Source organism: Xiphophorus couchianus, chromosome 17, assembly GCF_001444195.1.
Source record: "Xiphophorus couchianus chromosome 17, X_couchianus-1.0, whole genome shotgun sequence".
Lineage (NCBI taxonomy): Eukaryota > Metazoa > Chordata > Actinopteri > Cyprinodontiformes > Poeciliidae > Xiphophorus > Xiphophorus couchianus.
The window spans coordinates 18,165,036-18,177,804 of NC_040244.1; the positions used below are offsets into that span (position 1 = coordinate 18,165,036).

The 12,769-nt window shown below is 42.4% G+C and overlaps 1 protein-coding gene across 7 annotated transcripts in view; it reads right to left on the bottom strand.

Annotated features, from left to right (window-relative positions):
* The window catches only part of ipo8 (importin 8), a 56,692-nt gene that overhangs the window by 26,538 nt on the left and 17,385 nt on the right, over nucleotides 1-12,769 (bottom strand). For 5 of the 7 annotated variants that reach the window (XR_003598868.1, XM_028043660.1, XM_028043661.1 and 2 more), the window contains 2 exons: nucleotides 4,845-5,003; nucleotides 455-611 (listed from right to left, as the gene is read on the bottom strand). Coding sequence is in view for 6 of the 7 variants with exons in the window: in XM_028043660.1 (XP_027899461.1) it covers nucleotides 455-611; nucleotides 4,845-5,003 (316 nt within the window). In the remaining variant the exon portion in view is untranslated. The remainder of the gene's footprint in view (nucleotides 1-454; nucleotides 612-4,844; nucleotides 5,004-12,769) is intronic. The other 2 variants (XM_028043662.1, XM_028043663.1) reach the window with 2 other exon arrangements.

Consider the following 12,769-nt stretch of genomic DNA (forward strand, 5'->3'; position numbering starts at 1 on the left):
CATCAATACATCAAAATACGTGACATGCTAAGGACAAGTGGAAGTTCAGGAGACGCGAAGGACAAGTTTGCGTGGTATGATGAACCAGATGCTACTCTTAACACTAGACCCATTAGCAGCCCGCAACATATTGTTGAGTCCTACCAAAAAGGGCCTCCGCTCTATGTCTTCTTCAGAGGTTTTTGTGTCGATTGCTTCGGTAGTTCTTGGTGCAGCGCCACCACAGGCAGCGGGGGGAACAGGTTTTTCAGTTAGTTTGAGTCGTTTGACACAATGTAGTGTGAATGCAAACTAGAGTCCTGAAAATGTAACAAATGTTGCAAGTCTGATGCCCAATCAAATCGAGTCTACCGGACTATCGGGTGTGAAAACACCCTAAGTAATGTTAGAGATAGCATGAGCTCTGAGGTGGACCATGTCATTGGACTGAACAAACAAACCAACATAATCCTACCTGGACAAGAGCATGGAAGATCTTGAGGACCTGCTTCTGGATGAGGACAGAAAAAATGGTCGCATCAGAAAGCAGCTGGCTGATGAGCTGTTGAATCCTAGGCAGAAAAATCTGCATGGCTGCCAGTAGCGGCTCCCTCTCATCTGCCTTCCTGTACCTAAAGCCCACATATACAGCAGAGACATCAGTTAACCTCAGACTCCTTCTGAAATCTGAAGCATTGGCAGCGGTGGCACCTGCTGGAACTGCTACTTCCCATCAAATAAATGCAGTCACTTTATTACTGGTCTTACATAGTTTATTACTCACTATGGCCGTGCTTTTAAAACATTTTACTAACAGGCAATTTATTTTTATTAAGTTATTGCCTCAAGTTAATCTTAAAATGTTTTGATCAACTGATTTTACCCCATCACCTAACTTTATTAGCTCATGTATGTTCAGAGATGTATGATCGATTAACTCCTAACAACTCTGCTCCTGAAGCATCAATAATGCATGGCCTCAAGGAGACTCAGAGAAATTAGGGTCTCCTGAAGTCATGAGACATCTCACACAAGAGATCTCAGAATTGCTAATGGAGCTACGGTTGGCCTGCTTTCCCATGGCCATGAGCGGATGGGGCTCCATCCCTGACTGGGACAATGGGGCGCTTGATCTCAGCCAAGGTTGTTGAGCTGCACAAACTACGTCCATATGTCAGATCCTTCTGATACGTACACAATGATGCTACATAATCTAGAGGTGTGCCGATCGATCGGCCATCGATCATAATCGGACGATTTCTGTGAAAAAGTGTATGATTAGTCATTGCCGATCATGGTCTCTTGTTGCCGATCACACAAACCGATCACCTGTATCTCACTTCGCAGCCTGTGTGCAGCTAATCTCCTCTTTCCTTCACACTGCACAAGCGCACAGCAACAAATCCTAAGCAATGCCGTGTGCAATTATAATGCTCTGAGAGTGAATGGGGACGTTTGCGTGTTGCGGTGAAAAATTACCTCAGGGGTGAAGCATGTCAAAATGCATCATTGTGACGAATTTAATATGGCAAAAAACAAAAACTTGACGGAGTTTGTCTATATTGAGGCTCACTGCAGGAAAATAAACATCCGCATCAGCCAGGCAGAAGGTAAAGCAGCGCACAACTACCAACACTCACTCGGAAGAGCATAACGGTCAGAAAGCTAAACAAATAACCCAAAAAATAATTTACATCTTCGAGCTGGCAATGTAAGACCGCTGTTGCTGTTGGACCACTATCGCTGTTGGACCGCCACTACACGATACTGGTAGTAATATTTCACAGACGTAGTGCCATTTCTGCTCCACCTGGCAGTGAACTCTCACACGAAACATCTGCTTAAAGCTGCGACATGCAACTTAAACAAAAAACTTTTGTTGTCCTAACGTAAGACAGATAATCTCTGAAAAACAAAAAAACTCCTCTTCCTCCTCCTGTGTCCTGCAGAATTACTCTGCTCAGTCAGAAACAACCAATCAGAACCAGCATTAATCAGCTAGCCATGGTCTCAGGAAGTTTTGATTCAGTAACTCAGTATTGTTTATTTTGATGCAACCTGCATTTGACTTTGAATGAATGTTTTTTTTTCTTAACATTACTTGATATACTGTATGTAGTGTTGTGAGATTTTTTTGACCCATGTATAATTTAGGGTACAGAGAACCTTACTGTTAAATATTTTACTGATTGCAGGTTTTTCAGTTGTCCTTTTGACTGAATAGCTGCCGTATTGTACTGCAAGTATTTTTGCATGTTTTATGTCTAAATTAGGTGAATTTATTACCAGATCATTTTTTTATTTTGTCAGACCATATAGTAGCATTTATACCTAAAGCGAAAAATGATCAGCCAATGCATGTGATCGGCAATGATCGGTGATCGACAGTGATCGGCCCTTATGGGTGATCGGTATCGGCAGCAAAAAACCTGATCAGAGCATCCCTAACATAATCCCTACTCATTGACGTTCCCTCAGAATACCTGAGAGATGGCGAGACATGTGGAAGTCAACTCAAGGGGCCGACGCACTGTTTTAATAATTTTCCTGATTAATGAATGAATGGTGAATGACAAAATCACCATCAGCATTAAGTAGATGGATGGTTGGCAGCCCAGGCAGATTTTTTGATTTCAGTCTTGGATTAAAATGCATCTTTGCTGTAGTTTATGGGAATACTGGCTGTAATGAGGTGATCCAGAAAACCTATATAGAACCTCACAATAAAGATTCTTTAAATCAGTGGTCCCCAACCCCTGGGCCAATTGGTACCGGGCTGCATAAGAAACAATTAAATATTTCCGTTTTATGTATTATTTGAGTCTTGAGGATCTTTTATTTTGAAAATCTTTTAACCGGATTCTCTCGGTTACGTCTTGTGCGCCAACATTGAGCCCACAAGCAACAAAATGAGTAAGAAACAGATCAGATGTCTTTGGAAAGTTTCTTTGTGAAGGGGAAAAGGGCCAGAGAAGAGACAGGAGAATGGATTTATCCCGGTAGGTGATTCCCACATTCCAAGCTCTGCATAATATGCGGCGACCGGCTCGCTAATAAGGGAATGAAGCCTTCAAACTGCTTCACCACTAGAGACCAAGCACCCTGTGCATAAGCAACACTTCAGGTGTCATTGTCTCTCATCACTCCCAGATGGGACCTTCTGGCTGCAGAGAAACAAGCTCAGGGTTCCCATTAGTCTTTATCGTGAGTTAAAATTTTCATAAAAGTAAAATGTTCGTTTTTGTGGCGCATCTGTATCTTATTTTGAAGGAATGTTTAAACGTTACCATAGCGACCAGAGTCTGAGAGCGTTAGGAGCGGTCGAGATGAGAGGAGTAGAGCTTGTGAGTCTTAAGTCTGGTTCACACGGCACGATTTAAGGATTGTCGCTGATTTTCCAAACCTCTGTGACCACACACGACACGAGCCGGTAAAACTCCAACAGGTTCGGTCGGTTTGTGAGTCCAGCCACACGGCAGGAGCAACACACCACAGAACCAATTCCAGAAGAAAATCCAGTAAAACGCCAACATACCATACGTGAATTTAGAATAATCAAACACAGATGACGATGTAGAAACAGTAGTGACAGTTTGTGGACTCATTTTAAGTGATAAAAGACGAAACAAAAAGAAAAGGCATTTGATAAAAGACAGCGGGAGCAGCCGTTCTATTTGCTGCACTATGATTTGAAGGTGAGTTTTTTTTTTCGTAGTTAACAGTTTTAACTGAATAAACATCCATGTTTATTAAGCAGATGATAGTTTTCACATATCTCCGATGTCCACCGGACTCTTGGTTGCGCCACGTCAGCTGCCGCGGACCTTTTTATCACCGGTCCGCGGTGATAAAAAGGTTGGAGACCACTGCTTTAAAGCAATCAGTGGGCGATGAAAATGAAAAATGCATGAGCTAAACTTCATGGACTCACATTGAATTCAATCCTCAATGGACATTATTTATTGTTGAATACTAAATGAAGGAATGAGTGGACATTGTGATGACAAGTCAATGTTAGTTTAATGTTCAAGTTTTAAACTGAACTACCTTCTTTACAATAGAAATGACCTGATCAGCATTTCTAACCATGTACAATAATTGGCTCATGACCTGTTGGCGCAATTTGTTCACACCTTCAAGGTATCTTTTCCACAGGCCAGCCCTTGAACTCCCATTACCAAGTAGACAATATCAGCTAATGTCAAAATAATCTTTGAAATTGGTTAAACTGAGATAGTATTAAAATTGAGCCCAACATTGAGTACGCTTTGTAGCTTTGTGTCCAAGCTGACCAATACAAATGCTTGACAATCGCAATGATTAACAGCCGAGCATCCACATTGATATCTAATAGATGACATAGTAAAATCTCCAGATGCGAGAACCCACAACAAATCTAAATAATGAAGAAGTAAATAAAATGTGATCAAACATGCTCATGCTGTGTGAAGGGTGAAAGGGGTGGAGTATTTGGTCCACCCTTCTGCCTAGTGGTGATAATGCTCCATTCAGCATTTAGCTGTTTGCCAACCACTTTTAAACAAGTACAAGAAGAAGAAGAAATCCCAGTCTATAGAAGACAGCATCACACATAGCAACGGGGTCAACCACACCTTCTCACTAAGATGGACATTTCTGTCAGATCCTTGCTCAGAGTTCCTCTTAGCAACTGAATGAAATACTCTGAAACCAGAACTTCCTGGAGAGATTATTAGACCAAGATAGGAGCTCTCAGAGAGCACTGTGGGAATCTTTGAGATTCCCAAAGTGCTAATGACCTATGCTGTAGTCCTAATGACCTATGCTGTCCTTAAGAGATCTGGGTTTAGGGGAAACTGACTATTGCATTAAATCAGGTTACTCACTCGTATGTTTTGACAAGCTGGTAGAGAGCCAGCAGGCTGCCGTACCAGGTGCCGCTGTTCTGAGACTGCAGGTACATGCTGAGCTTGTCTACAATGGCGGTCCAGCGTCCTGGGAAGTCGTGCTTAATGATGGCTCTCAGACACATGGTCAGCTGGGCTCTTTGGGCGTATAGAGAAAAGGAAAAGAAAAGGACATTATTAATACCAAAGAGGTAACTAAGATTTCCTATTTAGTCTGTGATAGAGGCCCAAATCAGATTACGTACACAGCAGAAACAGTACCCTTGTCAGATTCAATTCAATACGATTCAATTCATCCATCCATCCTCTTTGCATTCTTCTCCCCAATGACTACAGGATTAGACCTACAATAGTTTTATTCCTTTCAGTTTTACAAATCTGAATTTTTAGTATGAATCCTACACAATTTTGACAAGGTGTGAAGTATTCACACCAGTCGCTGTAAATATCTAAATGCTGTGCAATGAATGCACTGGCGCTACTGGATGTTGTTTTGAGGGGGAGAATCAGGAGGGAACACATTTTCAGGGATCACCAAGGCCTTCTAACCTATGCTGATGACTTATAATTTTAGGGATTTAGATTCCCTATGAGCTGAACTGGGTCCAGTATTGGAGAGACCAGCCCACCAGAACCACACCATCTTTATTCAATTAGAAATGTTAACCATCAGGTGGTTCACGAGGTGCTATGGATTGACCACTAATGGTTGAGTGTTTGTGTGTTCAGGGAAGAACCTGAGGCGGAACATTGAGCACAAACCTTTAGGTATAGTTGTAATTTTTGGAGGAAAATTGTATCTTGGTGTGCATATATATATTGTTTTATAAATATGAAATTTTTTGGTGTACACTAAAAATGATGTGCATATTTCAGGCATCATCTCTGGGACACAGAACCAGTGTCTGCACAATGGATAGATAACCTCATCTTGTTTGCACTTGCAATAATTGTTTGTACAGATGAACGAGGCACCTTCAGGCATCCAGAAATTGCACAAAAATACAAACCAGACTTGTGCAAGTCCACAATTCTCTTCCTGATATGTTGGCTGATTCTTTTTGACTTTCCCATGAGATTACACAAGGAACATCTTGGGAATTTAAGGTACATTTAAGGTGTGCCTTAAATTACACCCTAAGGTGCATCTCTAATTAACTCAGATGTTATCAATAAAACTATGAGAAGCTTCCAAAGACATTACATCAAATGTCCAAAATTATTGAAAGGAATAGCCAATTGTACACTTAAAAAGTGTAGTAATGGCATCTGTTTTAACTTATCAGTATTAAAGACACCTGTCCACAACCTCAGTCACACTCAGAACTCCACTATGGTGAAAACCAAAGAGCTTTTCAAGGACACCAGAAACAAAATTGTAGGCCTGCACCAGGCTGGGCAGACTGGATCTGCAATAGGCAAGCAGCTTGGTGTGAAGAAATCAACTGTGGGAGCAAAAATTAGTAAATGGAAAACACACAAGACCACTGATAATCTTCCTTAATCAAGGGGAACTACACGGGGGTATCTAGTGAAAGACTGGGACTAACAAACTTTATCTGTGCAGTACTGACAACAGTGCCAGATATGTTCCCCTGCTTAAGCCATTTCATATCAGGGCCCGTCTGAAGTCTACTAGAGATCATTTGGATGTTCCAGAAGAGCATTGGGAGAATGTCATATGGTCAGACGAAACCAAAGTAGAACTGTTTGGTAGAAACACAACTCGTCGTGCTTGGAGGAGAGTGAATGCTGAGTTGCATCCTAAGAGCACAATAATTACTGTGAAGCATGGGGGTGGCAACATCAGTGCACATGATGCGGCCCCATTTAAAAGAATGAATGGGGCCATGTAACTTGGGATTTTGAGTGCAAACCTCCCTCCATTAGCAGAGGCATTGAAGATGAAACGTGGCTGGGTCTTTCAGCATGACAATGATCCCAAACACACCACCAGGGCAACAAAGGAATGTTTTTGTAATAAGCATTTCAAGGTCCTGGAGTGGCCTAGCCCGTCTCCAGATCTCGGCACCATAGAAAACCTTCGGAGGGAGTTGAAAGTCTGTGTTGCCCAGCGACAGCCCCAAAACATCACTGCTATAGAGGAGATCTGCATGGAGGAATGAGCCAACATACAAGCAACAGTGTATGCAAACCTTGTAAAGACTTGCAGAATAACTTTGACCTCTGTCATTGCAAATAAAGGATATATAAAGTATTGAGATGAACTTTTGTTATTGACCAAATACTTATTTTACACCATAATTTGCAAATAAATTCTTTTTTTAAAAATCGGACAATGCGATTTTCTAGATATGTTTTCTCATTTTGTCTCTCATAGTTGAAGTCTACCAATGATATGAAGAACTTGCACAATTGGTGGCTGACAAAATATTTTTTTTCTCCACTGTATATTTGTGAACAAATAATTGTGTGTGTTTACAACTCACACAAGCTGACCAGCAGTGACTCTGTGTCTGCACTGATAAAGTTTATGTATGTATTCCCGGTTGGCTGGTATTTTAGTGGACCAGTGGTTCAGACTGTGGAGATGTCATGCTCGCCTTGTAGTTTTATTATTTTTTTATTATGACAATTTTTATTATTATTTTTGCAGCAACAAATCATCAAACTGTGCCATATCAAATGCTTTGTCTACTTGCAGTCAAGCAGAAGGGTCATGAAGAGAAGTTTTCAATGAGATTAAGATCAGGGGAGTTTCCAGGCCATGGACCCAAAATCTCTATGTTTTGTTCCCTGAGCCAGTTAGATATCACCTTTGCTTTATGGCAAGGTGCTCCATCATGCTGGAAAAGGCATTGTTCATCACCAAACTGCTCTTGGACGGTTGGGAGAAGTTGCTCTCGGAGGACATTCTGGTACCATTCTTTATTCATGGCTGTGTTTTTAGGTAAGACTGTGAGAGAGCCGACTCCCTTGGCTGAGAAGCAACCCCACACATGAATGGTTTCAGGATGCTTTACAGTTGGCATGAGACAAGACTGGTGGTAGCGCTCACCTTGTCTTCTCCGAACAAGCTGTTTTCCAGATGTCCCAAACAATCGGAAAGGGGATTCATCAGAGAAAATGACTCTACCCCAGTCCTCAGCAGTCCACTCCCTGTACCTTTTGCAGAATATCAGTCTGTCCCTGATGTTTTTCCTGGAGAGAAGTGGCTTCTTTGCTGCCCTCCTTGAGACCAGGCCTTGCTCCAAGAGTCTCCGCCTCACAGTGAGTGCAGATGCACTCACACCTGCCTGCTGCCATTCCTGAGCAAGCTCTGCACTGCTGGTAGCCCGATCCCGCAGCTGAAATACTTTTAAGAGACGGTCCTGGCGCTTGCTGGTCTTTCTTGGGCGCCCTGGAGCCTTTTTGGCAACAATGGAACCTCTCTCCTTGAAGTTCTTGATGCGTTAGATTGTTGACTGAGGTGCAATCTTTCTAGCTGGGATTCTCTTTCCTGTTAGGCCATTTTTGTGCAGTGCAATGATGACTGCACGTGTTTCTTTCGAGGTAACCATGGTTCACAGAAGAGAAACAATGATGCCAAGCACCAGCCTCTTTTTAAAGTGTCCAGTGGTGTCATTCTTACTTAATCATGACAGATTGATCTCCAGCCCTGTCCTCATCACCACCCACACCTGTGTTAATGGAGCAATCACTGAAACAATGTTAGCTGGTCCTTTTAAGGCAGGGCTGCAATGAAGTTGAAATGTGTTTTGGGGGATAAAGTTCATTTTCTAGGCAAATATTGACATTGCAATTAATTGCTGTTATGCTGATCACTCTTTATAACATTCTGGAGTATATGCAAATTGCTGTTATAAAAACTGAAGCAGTAGACTTTGTAAATATTAACATTTGAATCATTCTCAAAACATTTGGCCATGACTGTAGAGATACACTAACCTCACGATACACTACAATATTTGGTACTCTGATCACAATATGATATACATCACGAAATTCAACAAATAATACAGTTTGATACGATTCGGTGCATTTTTAAGATTTTCTGAAAGATTTTAGAGGGACAGATTGATTTTGGTGACATTTTGTGTCTGTTCCATAGACTTGGTGGATTTGAATGGTGTAATAAATGTTTTTGTTATACATTTGTTATATATTTGCTTTGTTTAAATGTTAATTGTGTGGCTTTGTGTATTTGATTATGCAGAAAAGGAACCTTTTTTGTCTTATTCATTTTTATGAATATTTTACATTTTTAATGTAGATGTGCAACTGGGTAAAAATGTCATGTGTGATAGCTGTCATTTAATTCATGTGGTTTTGACATAAAACTTAAAGTAGGATTTAATGTATCGATACTCACGGATGAAAATCGATACTTTGAGGAAAAAAATATCTATAAATATTATAGAATCGATACAATTACACAGTTCTATGTCCAACTACGAATGGGTACCAAATTCAATACTTTTATAAGTACTGACCAAAATCATACGGTACTACCGAGTACCTATTCACATAAAATCAGACTGTACCATGTTTCGGTACCTAAACGCATCATTGTGACAGTATGGAGGAAGAGTGGGGGATGTCTTATGCTTGTCCTGAATGCAGCATAGCACACACAAGAATGTAATGATGTCAGCAGCCGCTAGTTCAGTAAACAAAGAAAGCATGGCAGGTAGAAAATGCTCAAAGGTATGGCTCCACTTTTCAAAATGCAATGCAAATTGTGCTCGTTGCAATATTTGGGACACAAAGTACAAGGCCAGCGGTAGAAACATGTCTAGTTGAACATTATCACCCGGGCCAAAACCAAAAACCCTGGATGACTAAGGAGGTACGTGAAATGCTAAAAGCACGGAACTCAGCCTTCAAGTCTGGCGACAAGGAGGCACTGAGGACAGCGAGAGCCAACTTGAACCGTGCTATCAGGTTAGCAAAGCGAACCCACAGTCGAAAAATACAGGAGTTCTTCCACGACACCAGCAACACCAGAAGTATGTAGCAAGGCATAAAGGTGATCACAGATTACAATCCATCCTCCCCCCCAGTGGGTGAAGTTGATGCTGACTTTCTCAATGGACTCAATAACTTCTTTGGGAGGTTCGAGGCACTGAACAGTACTCCGGCAAAGAAAACTGTTCCCCACCAGGAAGAGGAGGCACTCTGCCTGGACACAGCCGATGTGTTGAAGACTCTGAAAAGAGTCAACCCACGGAAGGCCCCAGGCCCCGACAACATACCTGGGCGGGTGTTCAGGGAATGCGCAGGTCAGCTGGCTGGTGTCCTAACAGACATTTTTAACACCTCACTGGACCAAGCCACAGTGCCAGCCTGTCTCAAAACTGCCTCCATCATTCCAGTGCCAAAGAAACCTCAAGTCACCTCTTTCAACGATTACCAGCCTGTGGCACTGACTCCCATCATGATGAAGTGCTTTGAAAGGCTGGTAAAAGAACACATCGTCTCCAGACTCCCCTCCACATTCGACCCGTTCCAGTTTGCCTACCGCCGAAACCGCTCCACTGAGGACGCTATCTCCTCCGCCCTACACCTGAGCCTGGCTCACCTGGAGGAGAAGAACACTCATGTGCGGATGTTGTTCCTGGACTTCAGCTCAGCGTTCAACACAATCATCCCACAGCATCTGGCAGGAAAACTGGGACACCTGGGCTTCAGCACCCCCCTGCGCAACTGGCTGCTAGACTTCCTCACTGACAGACCTCAGTCAGTCCGGATCGGACAACACACCTCCGATGTCATCACCTTAGCACAGGCTCCCCTCAGGGCTGCGTCCTGAGCCCTCTGCTGTTCACTCTGATGACACACGACTGCGTCCCCAGGTTCGCCACCAACCACATCGTGAAGTTCGCGGACGACACAACGGTGGTGGGCCTCATCAGAGACGACAACGACCTGGACTACAGAGAGGAGGTGGAGCAGCTGGTGTACTGGTGCAGAGACAACAGCCTGATCCTGAACGTTGACAAGACGAAGGAGATGATTGTCGACTTCAGGAAGAACCGGCCCAGCCACGCTCCACTGCTCATCAACAGCTCGGCTGTGGAGGTGGTCAGCAGCACCAAATTCCTGGGGCTGCACATCACTAACGACCTCACCTGGACTGGGAACACCACGTCTCTGGCCAAGAGGGCACAGAAACGTTTGTATTTCCTGCGGAGGATGAGAAGAGCACACCTGCCCCCGCCCATCCTCAAGACGTTCTACAGAAGCACCATAGAGAGCATTCTGACCAGCTGCCTCTCTGTGTGGTGTGGAGGCTGCAGCGCCTCCGACTGGAAGAACGTGAGGAGAGTGGTGCGGACAGCAGAAAGGATCATCGGGGCCCCCCTTCCCTCCATCCAGGACATTTCATCCCAGCGCTGCGTGTCCCGAGGCCAAAACATCATCAGTGACCCCTCACACCCCCACCATGGACTGTTCTCCCTGCTGCCCTCTGGAAAGAGGTTCCGCAGCATCCGGTGCAGGTCCACCAGGTTCCGAAACAGCTTTTTCCCACTTGCCATCAGACTGCTGAACTCTTAACTGGACTGCACTTAAAATCTGGTCTCCACTTTATACCTTGCACATGTACAGAGCTAAATAACTTATATTTTACTGTCATTCCTGCACTTTATATTCTATATTTATATTTATATTCATATTTTATACTGTATTTTATTTTCATTTTTGTTATTTTTTTATATATTTAGAAATAAATATGTTAAACAGTTTATTATTAAAAAACAACACACACAAAAGTACCAAAAATTGGTACCGTTAAGTACCAACACCGATTCCCAGGTACCAGATATTGGTACCGAATCGATTCAAATGTCATAGGTACCCACATCTATGTCCAACGAACCACCGAAGTTCGTTGGACATACATAAAAAACTTGTTTAAACAATTTTTGTACAAGAGCGCATTTCTTTAAACAGCACAAACTGCAAAACTTAGCTAACCTGCAAAAGTGTCACTAGTTCAGAATGTATAAAAGCATGTCAAAGCAAATGAGAATCTTGAGGTTAAAGGAACTGCCCAAGGAGCTCAGCGACAGAACTGTGGCAAGGCATATATCTAGCCATGGTTACAAAAGAATTTCTGCAGCACTTAAGGTTCATAAGAGCACAGTGGCCTTAAAAAATGGCCTTATACCTTGATGTGGCTGTTGCAAGTTCGATTCCTGGCCCGGTGACCTTTGCCGAATGTCTTCCCCCTTCTCTCATTACAAACTTTCCTGTCAATTCACTATCAAATAAACACCACTAAAGCCAATAAAACCTTTAAAAAAATGGTTCCACCAACATTCACCATCCAACCTGATGGAACTGGAAAGGATCTGAATAAAGAATGGCAGGGGATCCCCAAATCTAGGTGTGAAAAACTTGTTGCATTGTTACTAAAAAGACTCATGGCTGTACTAGCTCAAAAGGATGCTTCTACTCAATCTGTGCAAAGGGTCTGAACGAGCATGTGATATTTCAGTTTTTCTTTTTTAATAAATGTGCAAAAAATTCTACATTTCTGGGGTTTTTTCTGTCAAGATGGAATGCTAAATGTACAGTCATGAAAAAAATAACTTCATTGATTGTAGCAAATGGCTGCAATGAAAGAGAACAAAAATTTCAAAGGGGTCTGAATAATTTCCATATCATCCATATGTCAAGCAAAGGAGATTTTCATGCAGAATTATGAGGACTGTTAACTATAACAGCCTCAGCTTTGCCCATGATGAAAAACCTTGTGAACCTGTATTCTTGAAATATTTTCTAAAATCGGTTTAATATAGTTCCAAAATATATTGGAGAGCAGCTACAGCATTTGCCTATAAGCAGACTTTGGTAGATCTAATTCTGGATTTATTTCAGATTTAAAGACAGATCCCATGTACAGATGCTGGTCAAAAAATTGTAATATCATAAAAAAG